Source organism: Poecilia latipinna, unplaced genomic scaffold, assembly GCF_001443285.1.
Source record: "Poecilia latipinna isolate Pla-1442-1.1 unplaced genomic scaffold, P_latipinna-1.0 Scaffold1797, whole genome shotgun sequence".
NCBI lineage: Eukaryota > Metazoa > Chordata > Actinopteri > Cyprinodontiformes > Poeciliidae > Poecilia > Poecilia latipinna.
In genome coordinates this window covers 80,435-98,775 of record NW_015114413.1, presented here as the reverse complement: position 1 = coordinate 98,775, position 18,341 = coordinate 80,435, and the positions used below count along the sequence as shown (strand labels likewise).

The window sequence follows — 18,341 nt, the reverse complement described above, 5'->3', positions numbered from 1 at the left end:
CTTTTGTATTTCATTTCAGGGGGTAAAGTTATGGAACAAGTTAAATGAGGAGTAAAAGTCAAAATGTAATACAATTTAAAAGGAAATATAATGAGGTCATTTTCACAAGATACAGAAATATGGTGAGAGATAACACTAATGTGTTACATCATAACGCATATGAGTGTGTGTGGGTATGGATGTATTGATGCATATATTTATATATATGTGAACTTATTTACATATGTCTAAATATATGATTGGGCCCCATAAGGTGTCACTGTTCAGTAGAGTTGAGGCAATATTGAAAATCAACAACCTGCCAAAATTTGCAGGGTTTTGTGGTTGTGACTTAGAAATTTCACTTGTAAGAGAAGCATAACGTGTACCAACATGTACTAGAGGTGCAGAAACTGCACAAACAACAATAAAGAATAAACTATCTGGCAGCTTTGAAACACGGAAGCTAAAAATTATATTCCATTTCCTCAAAATGTTTCATTTTCAAACACTTCTACAAAATGTGCTTTCTGTTTTTGATTAAATTTGCTTGTTTTCTGTTGTAGTTTAACAGTGAAGGAGAGATTAAGGTGGAATGAAGTAATAAATGAGAATCCAACTGCAGATCGACCATCCGCAGGTTCAAGACTAATCCCAGTTTATTTAAATACAACTCCAATCTGTTAACGTCTCAAACAGCACAGAAAAGTCCTGTTAACACAATTTAGACATTCTCAACTAGACTGAACTGGATTGCATTCTGATATCTTTGCCAAATCTCAGGAGTAGAGGCAGGTGTGCAGAAAACTGAAGTTTAATAAAATAAATAAATTATTCAAATTTTCTTTACAAAAACAAACCCCAAGTAAAAATGATTGAGTCCATATACGAGTGGCAAAAACTGGCATTCCAAGAGGTGATAGTGAAAGAGTTGGTGAGTAAATTAAGGGAACAGCATGGCAGCTGTGAGGGTGGAGTGTCACAAGACAACAAACCACAGGGAGAGCAAGTAGAACACAAAAGGAACTAAATCGACAGAAAGTTGAAAACCAACACCAAAATAAAACGGCTAAACCAAAACACAGAGAACAGAACCTGGGAAAGAGCTGCGAGTCTCTACAGAACCGGGATCCCAGTATGATAACCAAAACAATAACCACAATAAATCAGATCAAAGCATCGTGATATGAATTCAAGTGTTTTTGACTTTTCTGTGCAGTTCCCTCAGATACATTGTTATTAATCAGCAGCTGATTTAATGGGATTTTGTGAATAAAAGTCTGTACTGGTTCAGGAAAATGGCCCAAAAAAAACCATTTTTCAATCATGTTGTGCAGAAAACGGTTGACAGAGGTCCCACATTCACATTCAGAGGAAAAGACGCAAATTAAAATTTTTAATGAATCTGAACTTACAGGTTGGAGCTGTATAGATGATGTATCAGAAATATTAAGAAGCTGTGCTTTTTTTTTTTTTTTCAGAATTTTATGTGGTCCCATTATGATGAGCAGTTGGTTTAGAGGGGGTTTGAACCAACAACCCACCAGTTCCAGGATGGACTCCTAAACCTCCTGAGACACTTTGGGTTTTTTCTAAAACTCTTTTGTCCGTCAAACCAACTGGTTTTCTTGATGCTGATGGAGAGGGACCACCAGCAAGCCAAATGACGGCAGTTTCCAGAGTTTACCAACACACACTGCGATGTTGCACAGCTTTTTATGATTATGGAGGTCAATTTTGCTTGGAATCAGCAGCTTCTATGGAAATAGAATAAAACCAAAGTGTTCTTTCAACTAATTTCAATCTTTTTTTTTTTTCCCCCACACAAAAAAAAAACCCTAACATCAACGACTCACAAAATCATGACTGTAAAACCAACAGCTTTACAGTCAACATAACCTTCATATTAACAGATTGATTAATCCAACATTACATCTATAAATACTGCAGTTATGTTCAATTAGAATAAACATCCTGAGGCTGGTTTGACAGATTAAAAGTAGGAGCTTTTGAAAATAACATTTAGCAGGTATGAAACATACTTGTTTTTAAAAATGTTATTTTATATATGCACAATAATGTAATTTTAAAGGTTTTCATCAACTGTAAGTGGAAAATTACCATATTTAACAAAAGTAAATGATTTCAAACTTCCATCTGCTAATGAATGTTTGAATGAATCTATTTAATGTGTTTAACTTGGTGATAAAGTTCTGAAATAATTGGAATTCTTAACATTCTGATTCCTTTAAATGGGTCAAAGTCTTTTATCTAGAATAGAATCAGCTGCAGTAAAATGTATCTTTCCTGCTTATTGAGCAACATGGTGATTTTCAGCTGTTCCAGGAAATGACTAAGGCTTTAAAAAGGGAACATAATGATTGTGATGTGTGTGAGAGCAAGGCAAATGTGTGTGTGTGTGTGAGAGAGAGAAAGAGAGAGAGCAAGGCAAAGGTGTGTGTGTGTTGATATATGAAGCTTTTCATTGGCTTTCATGACAATGTCTTCCTGATATGCAGCAGCACTGAGGAACGACAGTGTAGCGCAGGAGGAAGCTCTACATCAGGTTAAAGGTCATCTGGCTCCAAAAGATCTTCTGATTATTAAACAAAACTTTCTGTTTATCTTTGAAACTCTGCAGAGCAACATTGTTCAGATTGGTTGGAGAGCCACTGGGAACACGAGCTTCCAAGTCTTAAAATTGTCCAAGTCTAGGCATGGACTTTGATTAGGACATTGGAACTGTATTCTCCAGGTCTCAGAATGGAATGGAAAGTCTAACTGGTTTCCTCCAGGATCGTCCATTAACTCTCACCTGCTGAAGAAAGAAGCCCACAGCATGATGGTTCCCCTGCCATGAGGACAGTGTGTTCAGAAGGATGTGCAGCATTAGTCATTTTTGCATGCAAGGCCAAAAAGTTCTGTTGTGGTTTCATTCGACCAGAGTTTGTTTCTCCACTCGCCGGCTTCATGGTTCTCAGGCTTTTTTCTTAATATTTCTCCATAGACAGCCGGGTTTGTGGTGTGCACAGCTAACAGTCATGTCAAAGTGTCATCCCACCTGAGCTGCTCTGTCACAATTTGCTTCAAGGTAACCAATATCAGCTCATTAAGCACTTTGACATGCTAGGAAGCATTAGCAAAGCAGCACAATACAACCACTTGAATCAGATAATGGATAAATTACTAATTATCAAGCAACATGATGACTTCCACCTAGTTAGATCACTTCATAATCAGTCTTTGAAAGTATTTGATCAGAAATCCCTGCAACAACATTGAGCATATACTCTAACAGATAGCTTTTGGAATACAGTCTACAGGGTTTTGTTCAGGAACAAAGAACACTTCCTGATAGTTTGACGAAGTGCTGCTTGTAAAGGCACACTGTAAAAAAAATAAAAATAAAATAAAGTAAAAAAAAAAAAGTAGCAGTTTATTTTTCATGTTGTAAAGAACAAAATGTGGGTATTCATGTTTTCACCATGTTATTCATACATTTACAAATGTCAAAGATCCAAACTAAATATCTACTTCACCTGAATAAATTCAATATTTAGTTAGGGAGCTAAATGTTTAGTTTTCAAACTTAAAATTTAAATAAATATTTAAACACCCATTTTTTTTTCCCGACAGGCTAAATAAACCAAATTATTGCTTTTAATTTCACACAGAAAACGTGTGAGGAGTTCCATATTTACTTCTATATGGGCAAAACTTATCTTATTAGTGTTGTCAATATTAGGTAAAAGAACTAGAAAACTGAATCACACAAATAAATAGACCTCAAATTATATATTTAAATACCTCATACAAAAAAAAATATGTTTTTACAGTCCGACATTAAATCTGACCAAACCTTCCTGCTTTAGGTCAGTTCGGATCATTAAGTTTTTTTTATTAGCTAGCCGAATACCAAAATTATTAGATGAGAGATTTGGAGTTTCTTTCAAATCAAAAGTTTACATGCTCTATAACTATGAAGATGTCATAGCATTGTAATTTCCATATTAGCTAATTTACAAAATCTCAGGTGACTGGAGCCACACCTTAAACACTGAATGGTAAATCAGCCAAGATATCAAGAAGAGAATCTCAGAGCTCAGTGAACTGGGTTCATTCTGGGCTGGAGTTTCCTGGTTCTGGTTCTGTGGGTTTTAAAATATGTTTCAGAATCTCATGGATCCATTGATCACAAAAGTTGCTTGACGACAGAGAGTCAATCTAACACTGGGATGAAAAACGACTGCTAAAGTCCTCGGAGGCTGAAATGGGTTTCTATCGGAGCGGATTACAGATCAACATGGGCAAAACTTTTCTGTTTTTTTGAATCACTTAACATTTTGAGGTTTACAGAATCCAATGCAGTTGATGTTTGAGAACTTGATAAAAATCAGACAATAAAAGGCAACTAGATTATTGTGATGATTCTTCACAACAAAACTGAATGACTGAATCTTGACACGGTTTTCAACTGTAAACAATCAGTGAGCAAATATAAACTCACTCCATAAACTAGAATAAACTAAAAAGTTGTTTTTTTTGTAGTTTCATCACCAAGTGAAATACATCATATACATTAACTAGATGTTTTACCATATTGATGTTTCTTAGTATGTCTAATACCTGCTAATAGATTGTTACTATTAATCTGACAAGCATCATCATAGACAGACTTCATAGTTATTCAATTATATATTTAAGATGTACATATTGAGCAAATTTTATTTGCAAGACTCCAATGATAATAGGATCAATATCCTAATGTATTTAATAAGACTGTATGAGATTCACATTTAAGGTCTCTTGGCACAAAACAAAAGCATTCCAACCACATAGCCGTCTGTTCATCACCTCGCCCTCAATGTGAACTCAACAACTTACAACACAAAGTTACACTCTTGCAGATTAATATCAGCTAAAGGTTCAATTTAGTTAAGAATAGATTTTCGTTCGAGATTAGCATTACCCAAATTAAACTCAAATTCATCTCAGCTTTTTATTCTTTGCACACATCAACCGATAAACTCATGTTTTGTTTGGCACTACAACACTTCATTTTGTAGTGTTCCTATTTATTTATATGCAAATGCACATTTATTTTTGGCTTGATAACGTGATTCTGGTGTGTTACGAGATTAAATATTTAGTTAATTTTAACACCAATACCGACTATAACTTAAATGCTCATTTTAGCATAGTGTGGTATGGCATTATAATAAAATTATGACTTTATTCTCATACAAATTCACCCATATTTAAAACACAAACAACAAAACTCAGTCTGTAACTGTAGTTCACAGAAAAAGGCCAGGAAATAGACAAAGCCGACCTTTTTACTGTTACTGCAAAATGTTTGCCACTTTTCAGATAGCAGAAATTTAGGCATTGTTCCAAATTTTGCACAAGAAATAATAAAAAAAAAAAACTATATTACTTGTGAAAAACAAGCAATGATTAGTAACCAATGTTTACAGTTTTAAATTGGTTTATTATGTTAAGACTAAAAACACATTCCAGGGAAACATTTGCACCGTTCTCTTTCAGACTGAGCAGCCTCCACTAAATGTTACCGATTTTAATAAACTGAACTTGGAAATTGTTTTGAGACTTAAAAACAACAATAACTGTCAAATTGGGGCCAGTTTTTTCTACAGGTTAATTATTAAAAAGTTTCAGATTCACAACAATATTTCAATTCAGGGGAGGGAAGGAGGCCGGAGGGCGTGAAAAAAAAAAAGTACGATTCCTAGGAGGCAGAAAATTGAAGAACACAGAGTTAAACAAAAACATTTCATGATGATACTTGACAGAATTTTAATAAGGAGATTCTGTATGAGCCAAGCAGCCTCAGAGCAGAAGAATGCAGACGTGTTTATACCAAACCTTCATGGCCAGTGCACCCAAAACAGCTGCTTTTTATTCCACATGTTAAACATGTTGCACAAAAGCGTAGTCTGGTTCCTTCATAAAGTCACGACTTTTACTTCCTCTTCATCTTGAGTAGTTTACTTTCCTGGATGGATTCCGCTCGATTAATCAAACACTCCCAGCTCCGTTTGTGTTGGTGGGATTTCTCCTGCATTACACTGACTAATGTTGATCAATTGATTTCTCTGGAAAAAAGTCTACCAGCAGTTAATAGGTGCAGAAGGCAGTGCAGGCATTCTCTAGATGGAGGAGAAAATCTGGTAAAACAGACACACAAATCCCCGATACTGGAGTGACTTCAGAGCTGAGGATTCAGTCTAGACTACAGGTGAAGAAGGTTTTAGAGGTAAACAACGGCACAGTACATCTCTGTTAGCCTCGGTTGGGTTATACACTAGATAAGAAAATGTGCTCTTCTTATTTCGTAGCCATGGAATCAGGTTTGATTGAAACTTTTTCTTATAAAGATGAACAACGTTGTGGCTAAATTTTACACCAAATCTGTTCCCTTTAAAGCCTGTGGGAACGCGTGTTATGACCTGAAGAACAAACATCTGGATGTTTTGGACTCCACAATGTATGGTTGGTACAAATATACCAAGTACAGAAATCATGGTGGTGGCAGCATCATGTTCTAGGTTGTTCCTCTTTAGATAGAACTAAAAAAAAAACTGTATGAAAAAAAGGGAAAAATAAAGATAAGATCCTGAAAGAAAGTCAACTTAAACTCAGGGTTTTGGCTGTTCTGCAGTTTTCTGGAAGTTTGTTCGAGATTTATGGTGCATAGAAGCTGAATGCTGCTTCTCCAAGTTTGGTTCTAGTTCTGGGGATGCAGAGCAGAACCAGGACCAGAACCAGGACCAGAACCAGGACCAGGACACCTGGGAGATTCTGGTTGACACAACAGCAGCAGATCTTTAATGTATTGCGTTGCTAAGCCGTTCAGTGATTTATAAACTAAGAGAAGCATTTTAAAGTGTTTGAATGATGTTGAATGACCATCATTCAACACTTTCATCAGTGACTTGCTTAACCTGAGTGTCAACAGTCTTGTTTCCTGAACATTTACACCGCTAGGTCACCGAGCAGAAACAAGGAGGAGGAAGTTTGCTTCATATGGTTCTTTGAAGATCAAAAAGAAGACTGACACTCTTCTGCTGTAGAGACCTTACAGTGACACACAATACATCCTGTGTCCTGAAACGTCCCTGTCAGCGGGAGGGAGGGGACGGGGAGAGAGAGAGAGAGAGAGAGAGAGACAGAGACAGAGACAGAGAGAGAGACAGAGACAGAGAGACAGAGACAGAGACAGAGAGAGACAGAGACAGAGAGAGACAGAGAGAGAGAGAGACAGAGAGAGACAGAGAGAGAGAGAGACAGAGAGAGAGAACACACATTAGCCGTATTGTTTTTGCTGTGACTCCAGGCATGTGTTCAGTGGGTGAGGGTCCAACCCAGAAAGAAGGAAGAAGCGTCTAACTGCAGCAAACTGAGCCCACTCCAAGTATCTGCTACATACATCACCAATGTACTGATGACATTGAGAAAAATAATGTGTGGAAATGACCATATTAAGTAACACGGCTGAGTCACAGTCACAACATAAAGCGAGTCAGACTTTTTATGACCTCAATAGAAACAAAAAATAGGAAGAAACTAAGAAAAGAAAAAAAAGTGATTGATGATTAATGTCAGTAAATCATACCGACTAAAATCCAAAGAGCTGTGGTGTGAAAGCAGCTGACTGGAAGTTTGAAAGCGCCCGCAACGCTCGAGCCGTTTCCTTCCTGAATCCTTGCCCGGAGTGAGGGGCGTGTTCAGGCCTGTCACTTGGGGGTGTGGGGGGGGTGTTCTTGTCAGTAAGGAGTCTGTGACAGGTCCGGGAGGCAGGCGAAGGCGTGGCCTTGTCAGGAGAAGCAGCGCAACATGCAGGTAGACCACATAAAGCCTGATCAGAGCAAAGATCAGCAACAGTTTGGACTGCAACAATGACACGGACTCTCCTGTTGCTGGTCGTCTTCCTGAACGCCTCGCTCAGGTCCTCGGGTAAGTGACTGGATACTGTTACCTCTATTCAGCAGCGGGGCTAATTAATAACTAAAGCCTTGCCTTCCAGAATGCAGCTTTCTGATCCTGACAAACAAGTTGTGCTATAAAAGTCTTGAGGAGACAGATGATCTGACAAGAATCAAAGGCAGTGATAACTATGAGTCAGTCCATACGTTTGTACTTTTAGACAAGACCCAGAGGAGTTTCAGGGCATGAGATTAAGTAATATTTACTGAGACAGAGAGAGAGAGACTCTGCTCCCTGAGGTGAGATACTGCCTACTGCATGTCGAAACTTAGTAGTTGTTGGGTTTTAAGCTGAGCGTAGTAAACACACTGCAATGAAACGCTGTCGGCAGTGGACCTTGTGTGACAACAAAGCCTCTGCCCTCCCAGGTGCTAGCAGGTCCTCAGGTAACCGTGACACAGAGGAAGTTAGTGACTAACTTTAGAGCTGCTCCCTGCTGATGGAAAGTATGGAATCTGGACCAGGAGTTTCCCTGGTTTCTGTGGAAGACTGCGTTTCCACCGCCGGTAGCACTCAACAGTTTGCTCTGGCCTCTTGTGAATTAACATCATTGGTTCGTCACAGGAACAAAACTCATTTCCTTTTAGAATTCAGAAACTAGATAGAAAAAAATAGAAACACTACATCATCTAGAGAAGAAGTTCCTGTACGTACTGCGCCTGATCAAATGTGGTAAGCTCTTACCAAAACAGGCTTAGAGGTCAACGGTAAATTTGATCCACATATTATAATGCCTGTGTCTAAAACCAAACGCATAACATGTGGATCAAATTAGAAATGAAAAATTCGGTCAAAACTTGACCTGTTTATAAATGGAACAGTCAATACTCAGGTAGAGGAAATCAGATTTCTGGGAGGAGTCACTATGGGCAGCAGACTGGAGCGATCCCAGCAGACTGAATGCATTGTTACAGTGATAGGAAGACAACCAGTGGTTATAAGATGCTTATGTGATATGCCCTTAAAATTAATTCCTCAAATCATTAAAGGGGAAGTATTATGTAATTTACAAGCCCATAGTGCCATTTTATAGCATAATCAAGTAAGTATGTTACTGTCAGTTATTGTAAAATGCTGCATATATCAAGTATGACTTAAAAAATTTAACTTTGTAATTTAACACCTTGAAATTGAACCTCCGTCTCTTTAAAAACTCCTGCTCTTTCATAAACTCTGCCTTCAGGAAGTCATCACAACATGGCTCCTCCATTAACCCTTTAACCCTTCTATGCGAGAACGTGTTGCCGGCGACGTATCCAAATTTGCAGTACCGTAATTCCGCCACACGTAGCGCTATCTGAAAAATTCCAACAGTTTCTGAAAGGGGAGACTGAGGCAACTTGATAGCTTGGAAAATTTAGGTCTGTGGAGGAGCTGAGCCTGGAAAAAAGAAAAGAGGAGCTTCACCCCAGAAGGCGGAGCTAGGTCCACCCAGGTGTTTTGCGCAGCTGAATGGTAGGATAAATAGGCGGCACATTCTGTAAGCAAGCACAGAACAGTTGCTACAGGAGATTAAAGGATTTCTCAAACATGCATCACTCCTGGTTTGTTTTTCATGAGAAATTAACATTATAACATGATGTAGAGCTCAAAAAAAGTCAATTTTACACATCACCACCCCTTTATCACAGTATATTGTGTCACTGCATGGTGTGGTCCAGTGCTTCAGGAAAACATCTGACCAAACTACAATTAGTTCAAAATAGGGCAGCAAGTGTTGCACTGAATTGTTCCTTATAAATATCAGCATGCACTAAGTTTTAGAGTGACCCTCGGTTTAAAATAAAGTTGAAATTACTCATATGCTTTTTTAGAAACCTTGTAAGATACTAAATGTTTTATATAATCAACCTTTAGCCACACTTTATACAATTTTAATACAAAGCTTTAAAATGTGTTACTCTTCCACCATGCAAAAGCAATACTTTTGCATTTACATGAATGAAAACATGAAACTGCCTTCCTTCATCTGTTTCAAATGTAAGAAATGCAAGGTTTTATTTTAAAGAGCCTGTTTAATTATTCTATCATATTAAATATTATAATTGTACATTTATGAGTCAATATGCTATGTGTTATAAATGTGTGTGTGACTGTTTTTGTGATAAATGTTTTGTTTGAATGGAGATAAAAATAAAATAAAATAAAAAAAAGCTTGCCCATTACAAAAAATGTTGAGGAATTTTTAACAATTTTATCTTTAAAAAAATACCTTCCTCCCTTATTACATGATCTTTTTTCTGGTTTAATATTTAATAACAGAACAAAAACCTATATCTATGTATAATTTCCTCCAATTTTCTATGATTTTTATGAGCGAGGTTGGCCTTCTGATCACTTACCCGAGGACTGCTTTACCAGTTTCAGGAGCATATTTTATGGACATAGTAAATTAGTAATAATTTGTCAATGATTGCCCAAAAGAGTCAATGGAGATCCCGTAATTACAGTTCAGGTTAGTGTCAGAGCTCAAGTCAGTAAACAGAAGCTTTTTGTGCTAATCTGTACAAACCCTCTATTTGATCTGTGGTGTTACTTCAGTGTTTTGGTTGTTCTGTGATAAGAGCAATAAGAGTCTGTCTTCTTTACAGGAGCTTAATCCTGAGCTTTCCACTGATAATTGCAACATACTTGCTGTTTAAGGAAACGTCTATCTTTTTAATATGATAGGCACCGTGTAGATCAATGAGTGTCTTTTTTTAATCTAAAAAGTATCTGAAAAGACAGTTAATTCTCAATAAAATTAATCATTTCCAAAGGAACTGGAAGGAAATTTGGAATACTCAATAACACTTTGAATTACTTCATGTATTAAATGTCAAGATGTAGATAGACTTATGTTGCCTTATAAAGTTAGTGTCTGTTTGCGACTGAAAGGTTTGATAGATTATCAGCCCAGACAGAAGGGATGTAGAGATTCTTGTCAATTTCCCTCAAGAAATTGACAGTATATCAAATTAGTAGACAGTATTTGTTTTAGCTGCACATGAATCCACAGGAACGCTGTTACTGCATTTTAGGCAAAAACATTTTTATATTTTCTGTTTAAAAGTGTCAATTGATAATTTGCTTACTTGTGTCTCAAAGTATTTCTAACATGTAAAAGGGAAAATATGCCAATTTATTTAGCCAATTTATCATTAGAACAATTGATAGAATAATCGATAAGTAAAATAATTGTTAGTTGCAGCCCTGGTAATTATGAATAGTTCAATATAAGATTATCGTTATGGAGAACAGGCTAAATATTAATGCTATTTAACAAGCTCATTTATGGCAGTCATCTAAAATGTGTTTGAGATTAACAGACAGATTAACAAACATTAATCCACTTTCTGTAGTTGTTAGTAGTTATGGGGTGGAGGTCTGTCTCGAGAGGTCATTTCACATGAGGACACTGTGGACAAAAAGCCAGCTCAGGAAAAACGGCCACAGCTCTAACAAAAATGTAATTAAGTCTTAAAGGTAATTTATCTTTAACCTAGCAAGTTTGTATTTTGACTGTGGAAGGAGACCAAAGCTGCAAGGATACCATGACACTAATCTGTTGCTATGAAGACTGCAGCTAGCTGGCTAGTTTTTTTTGTTGTTTTTTTTTTCTCTCATGTTCTGTTCCATCCTTGTACGTGATCCCGACAGTACAAAATGCTGCGTGCGCTCAAACAATGAGGAAAATAGACAAGCGAAAGTGAAAAGAGGAAGTGAATGCAAAAAACTGTCTTGAGTAGATAAACAAAACATGACTTAAATATTTAAAATAAATTTAGCAAAGACATGCCAGAAAACCAGAAAAAAATGCTCCTCACTGCAGTTCATCATCTACTGTAAGCCAAGTTAAGGTTACAGCTCTTTGTGAATCACTGTGATGGAAAACTGAAGTATCAAACTGAAGTGGTTACAGCCAAACGCTGGGCTAGAGTCTCTGCGTCAGCGAGAAATCAAACCCTGGCTTACAGATATCTTTCCTGTTCAAGCTGTGCAACTTTAACAAACAGCTTACGAGAAATCCATGACAAAGTTTGTCCTCATTCAGTACCGTCTTGTGGAAACATTTACAACAGCTAGGTCAGGGATTGATGGTGCATTTAGCTGTGTAAAGCATTAGAGGTAAGAGGTTGTAAGGGTGGCTCAGCCAACAAAATGTTAGGAATTAGTGCATCTACTCCAAGTAGTATAACCATTTCTAAACGGAGACTTCTGTTTACTGTTTACTTCTCCCAGCATGTTGGACGATGTGTATTGCTGGGAAAAATGACTCCAGCATGGAGGATTGTTGATAAGTTTTGCTGAGGTCACCATAAACGATGAAAGATTTATCATTTATGATAAAGTGGGGTAGATCGGTATTGCAAAAACAAGTGGGTTTATGACTGCCACCACGCAGCTGCTACAACTAATCCAGGTTGTACACAAATGCAACTAATTCAGTGTCTTTCACAAGAAAGCTTCCCGACATGAGTTTGTGAGGGTTCATGTGGATGAAAACTTTTCTGAAGCCGATCCCATAGGATATTTGAAACGGCACACTGTTCGACTGACTTACACTTCAGATGTTCCTTTACGAGGCTTGGAGTTCTTGATTTACTTTTGATGGCTTGAGGAGAACCTTAAATATGGTGGGAAGAGATTTGGATATGGTATATCCATCTGCCGTCTCCTTTTGTGTGTTCACAGAAAGCCACAATCCAACCTTTGAAGTGGGGACAGACTATGAGGTGGTTCGACCTGTCAGACTTCATGCAGTCAGGAAAAGAAGCACAGAGGTAGATCTTCCTACTTCAATTTCATGTAGATTGATTATTTCATATACTTTTACAAGTTCTGAGTGTGGCTTTGAGAATGAAAAAAAACTAAACAGAAAGCATAATTTTCATTTCTCTATCCCCTTCAGTACGTCAGACCAGAGACGATTAAATATGCAATGACTGTTGGAGGAAGAGACATTCATTTACAACTTGAGAAAAATAAGTATGTTCTCACTTCCCTGGCGTGGGAGTGTAAATCTTGTGTGTGTGTGTGTGTGTGTGTGTGTTTGTAATACCTTGTGGGGACCATTTTCCTGACACATACTACATTAGATTTAGGACTAAGGTGTGACTTGCGTTTTGGTTAGGGTTATTTATGTAAAGACTGGGTTAGGATAAGGGTAAGGTTTAGGCTGTAGAAATGAATGGAAGTCAATGGAACGTCCCCCACAACAATAGCCACGCAAACATGTGTATGTCTGTCTGTGTTTAAAATAAGAAAAAAAACACCCACACAGTGGTATAAGTTTTTCTTCATAACTTCCTCGTCATGAACATCACATCTCTTCAGAATCAAGGTTGAATTTCCTTATATAGAACAAAGATGATGCATATGATTTCATTTTTCTCATCAGTGAGTTACTAACCCGAGACTACTCAGAAACCTACTACCAAGAAGATGGAACTCGGGTCACCACGAGACCACATGATGTCGTAAGTTTTTTTGAACGAGTTTGAATTTTGTGTGCATAATTTTAGGTGTATAGGTATTTGGAAAATTAAAGTTAAAAAAAATTGCTATTGATGATTTACATTCATCCCTGTTAATATTCTGTCTTGGTCAGGATCACTGTTACTACCATGGAAAGATTGTGAATGACAGCGAGTCATCTGCTAGCATCAGTACATGTGAGGGACTCAGGTAAGCGCCTCGCATATCTGTTCATCATGTTATGCGTGTGAAATGCTGATTTAGTGTAGATAAAGTGGAATGGTTTCAGTTGAACAGCTACACTATTGCATGTTAAATTTTATAGCTTGTATAAAGCCTTGGACACACAATGGAATTAGAATGAAATTAGTTTCATTCTAGGAAATGAGTGTTATCTCGAAAGATGAAACAGTAAAGTAGGAGTTTATGCTTTGGAAAGACCGATTTACTTTTTTTACTTGTTTTGTTCATTCAAAATTTATTTCAAAATTTCAAAGGTCATTAATTCCTTTCTAATTAATCGGTGGATTTGGGTTTGCAAATAAAACAAAATGGTTGAGAATATTGTTATTAACATTATGTTAATACAGTCACATATTTCTTAAGAAAATCCAAACGCAGCAAAATTCTGCCTATTTTAAGTAAAGATTATATTTTCAAAATTAAGCTAGCTTGACCTGACTAAGCTATCTTGAATGCTATATACACACAAACTAATTCATGGCATGGGACAATTTGAAAAGGAATTTTTTTCTATCCCAGTCAGAAAATTGTCATTTTGTGCCGAATTAGAAAATAGTTGGACACAAAACCTAAAGATGCTAACATAGTTATCCTGGTTAACCATCTTCTTGCTTCCATTTGCTTGGTGGTGAACTGCAGTGAGTGTTTTACTGATACCTGCTCTCAAAAGAGGATACCTTCTGGGTTTAGGGGTTACTTCAGGACGTCTGAACAGCGGTACCTGATTGAGCCTCTATCTGGTGGCGACGAGGGTGAGCACGCTGTGACGACCGTAAACGACAGGAACTTGTCACCTGCAGTGTGTGGTGTTACAAACACTTCCTGGGAGGACGACATGGAACCTCCAACAAGCCGGAGCCGCTCCAGATCTGGGGTTGGTACATGTTTGTGCCTTGGTCTCGCTGTCGGAGGTTAAATGTGACTTTGGGTGGCAGGGATACAGTCAGAAAACGTTATAGAAATGACTACGGTGATGTAAAGCTCTATGGGGAAACTGAAATGTTTTTGACTCGTTTCAGGGTCTTCCTGTTCTACTGCAGCAGAAATACATCGAACTCGTTCTTGTAGCTGATAATCGAGCGGTAAGAATTTCAATAATTCTATTTCATTGTGATATTACACATCTCATAGGTTATTTGAAAATGATTCAACCATTCACTCACAATACTTGGTGTACTACATACACACATATATATATATATATACACACACATACATATGAAAAAGTACATGCAGTTAACATGCATAAATGTATTTATATTTAATGTATCATTAGCAAAAAAAACCAAAAAACTACACTATAAGTAATTTGTACCTCTCCTTTTGTTTGTACCTCAAGTTTGCCAGTTTAAATTTTCTCAAACTAAAATGAAAGAGTTTCAAACTTATCTGCTGACTCTGCAAAATGGCTTCACTAATTCTGTTTCCTGTACAGAATTAGGATTGTGGACTTCATATCAGGAGGTTTTTTTTTTATCTCATATAAAAGAGCTTAACAATTCTTCCTTCACTGTTTTAAATAGCAGCTCTGTTAATTAGCGTCATCATTCAGTGTTTCCTGTCAGGCAGAGTACTGAAACAGTTTTTAAAGTCACATACAGTCTTAACTTGTTGGTCTAAACTACGGCTGCCTCTCATAATGTGAATCAGCTGTTGGGAAACGGGATGTAACTTTTTTTTTATACAACCAAATATTGTTTCAGTATGCAAAGATGAACAAAGATCAGACCAAGCTGAGACAGAGGATATTTGAAATCGTCAACTTTGTCAACATGGTGAGTCACTGCTGCTGCTGCTGCTGCCTTTCCTGGGCAAATTCCACAACAAATCATTTTATGGCTCAGCAGACAGCTTACGTCATCCAGGTTGCTGCTTTTAATAATTTGTCTTTCGTTATATTGGAAAACCTCTGTAGGGCTTTGAATGGGAAACTGAATAGTTCACTTTGTTGTTATGATGACCTGCAGGCATACAAACCCCTGAAGACGTTTATTGGTCTGGTGGGTCTGGAGGTCTGGTCTAATACCGACCTGATCTCTGTGACCAACCCCGCTAACGCCAACCTGGAGGCTTTCAAGAACTGGAGAAACTCCGAGCTGGCGAAACGGATAAAACACGACAACGCACACCTCATCAGGTCTGACTAACCTCTGAGTACAAGTCATTCTGTTTCTAGTCATCTTGAATGGAGTAACATCCCTTTCCAACTGTGCATGTGTTGTGCAACAGAAAGGATGTTGCATGAAGACAGGTGTATTATCAGATCAGAATGACCAAGATGTTCAGTTACTTCAGTAACTCTTGTATTTTATAGATTCACTACGCAAACATGAGCTGCGATTTTGCAACAATTTTGCCGGAAACCCACCTCACCCTAATGCAAAAACTTTTAAACCAAAAAATGTGAATTATTTCAAAATTGGTGTGTTTCCAATAAGTGGATTTATATTCATAATTCCACTTTGGTCAATGGTAGGTCAATGGAAATGCAGCAATAGTTTTTTAGCTTTTATTTCTGTTCATTTTGATGGTTGAAATTTTATGTTTATGGCCATGTTGAAGTCTACATAGTGCTGGGCGATACAGCTACAAAAAATGCATCACGATACAAGTCTTTCATATCAGTTGATATTGATAATTATTGATTTGTTGTTTGTTTTTTTCTTTTTCTTTCAATGTCTGAAATATTACCAAACTGGTGACATATCCACAGTTTCCTCTCCAGCTCTTCTACTCATTTTCTGCCTTCACTCCAAGCCGTTGTTTATTTTAAAGCAGTTATGACGCACAGTGGTGAAACCTGAAACTGCTGCTGCTCTAACAGGTTGTTGCTAGGTAACCAAACAGCGAATCAGCTGATGCAACCAACCTTCCTTAGCTGGCTAAAGCCTTTCCTCTGCCTACATCCCCCAGAATGCTGCTCGGCTCTGAATCAGAGTTCAGTGAAACTATTGAACAGTCTATTGAACGCATTTTCTATTGACACTGATTACGCGTATATCGCGTCATTGCCTGGCATTCATGCAGGAATGAATGCAAAAAAAACAAAACAACTTAAAATCATCTGAGATACTACTTTTTGGGTTTTCATTAGCTATAAATAATAATCATCAAAACTAATATAAATAAAAAATATTGACTTAAATCCATGCATTGTTAATACCTGTTACACCTGAGGCAGGGAACGCAGTTAATGAAATAAATGACTTTTAAATTATATTCTAGTTTATTAAGATGCCTTTAGAAAATCCCAATCTGAACAGATCTGAATGTTCTAGATGTTTTTAGTTTCCAAACGACTCTTGTGCAACATGTTTCATCACTATGCCAAGATCTGCTGCAAAACAGCAGCGGTGTCATAATCTGAGCTCCTATGTTCACATCAGAGAATTTCTGAAAAAAAACATTGAAGGCATGTCCAAGAAAAAAAAAACAGAATCATCATAACACATCTATTTCTGTGCAGTTATGTTAAAGAGATATGGATAAACCATGCAATAATATGAAACTGTAAACCAGCTGGCAGCCAAACAATGAGCATGAAATTTCATAACCAATTTGTACATTGGTGAAACCGGTAAGTATGTCTATGTACAAATGAGTACAGGAAGTAAAATGCACAGAATTATAATAATCATATTTCCTGTAGCTTTGTAGATGTTACATTTATTCAAATGAAGAAGATGGAATGCAACCGTGATGAAAAGCCTCAATGTGTCTTTCAGCGGGATCGACTTTGAAGGAGCCACTGTGGGTCTGGCTTACATCGGGACTCTGTGCACTGACCACTCGGTCGGGGTCGTACAGGTGAGCTGGAGCTAACTGCTCCTGGAACGGTTTAAGGGACACAACTCCAGGTCTGCCCTACGGATCATTTGGATCCAAATTGTTTCCAGATTATTGAGACTGTGCTGCTGTGACGGTTGGAAAAGAATGGAATATCATGACTGGAAAAATGTGGTATTTTGATATAAAAATGCTTGCCAACCCAGTAATATGAATTCTCAAATACTTCACTTCAGTCCTGACTAGATAATTTAATTGATGATTTGATTTGAAACCAAACTGCAGTAGTTTGGTTAATATTTCAGCAAAATCTTCACATGCGGATACAAGAACCTAACTTGTCACAGATGTTTCCTGGGGCTTGCTTTTTTTTTCCTAACATTAGTGACTGAAAATTTCAACATGACCACCAGGATTGTCATGGGAAAAAAAAAATCTCTAAAATTGCCAATTAGATGTGTTTAGAGTCAAAACACAGCCTACTTGTTTTGTACCTTAGCAAATGTATATTTTCTTGATCTTGTGTTTCCTTTTTCTTGGGGCCATTTTTTCCAAAATGGCCGCCACAGATTTGATGGAGAACAAATGTTTGCATTAAATCTGCAGTAGTTATTGCCAGATTGTCAGAAATTTAGGTTCTCTAACCACTAATTTGCTAAAAAAAATATATTTATTATGTTAATACTATACTGCTACTCNGCGTCAGCGAGAAATCAAACCCTGGCTTACAGATATCTTTCCTGTTCAAGCTGTGCAACTTTAACAAACAGCTTACGAGAAATCCATGACAAAGTTTGTCCTCATTCAGTACCGTCTTGTGGAAACATTTACAACATAATACATTCAAACAGCTAGGTCAGGGATTGATG

General features: G+C 37.3%; 1 protein-coding gene and 1 long non-coding RNA gene across 2 annotated transcripts in view; one reads left to right on the top strand and one right to left on the bottom strand.

Annotated features, from left to right (window-relative positions):
• LOC106965288 (uncharacterized) overlaps positions 1-18,341 on the bottom strand; it is a 40,238-nt gene that overhangs the window by 6,829 nt on the left and 15,068 nt on the right. The gene's annotated exons all lie outside the window — the stretch shown is intronic.
• adam28 (ADAM metallopeptidase domain 28) lies at positions 7,345-18,170 on the top strand. The gene is made up of 10 exons (XM_015061292.1): positions 7,345-7,956; positions 12,661-12,749; positions 12,878-12,954; positions 13,367-13,445; positions 13,577-13,653; positions 14,377-14,560; positions 14,706-14,768; positions 15,390-15,461; positions 15,654-15,823; positions 17,412-18,170. Exons 1-10 carry the CDS (start codon positions 7,899-7,901, stop codon positions 17,506-17,508), a joined length of 966 nt encoding a protein of 321 aa, XP_014916778.1. The 5' UTR covers positions 7,345-7,898; the 3' UTR covers positions 17,509-18,170.

Coding starts and splice junctions, on each gene's coding strand:
- adam28 (XM_015061292.1), top strand. CDS start 7,899: ATGACACGGACTCTCCTGTTGCTGGTCGTCTTCCTGAACGCCTCGCTC. Junction 12,750..12,877: donor TCAGGAAAAGAAGCACAGAG/GTAGATCTTCCT, acceptor TATCCCCTTCAG/TACGTCAGACCAGAGACGAT. Junction 14,561..14,705: donor GGAGCCGCTCCAGATCTGGG/GTTGGTACATGT, acceptor GACTCGTTTCAG/GGTCTTCCTGTTCTACTGCA.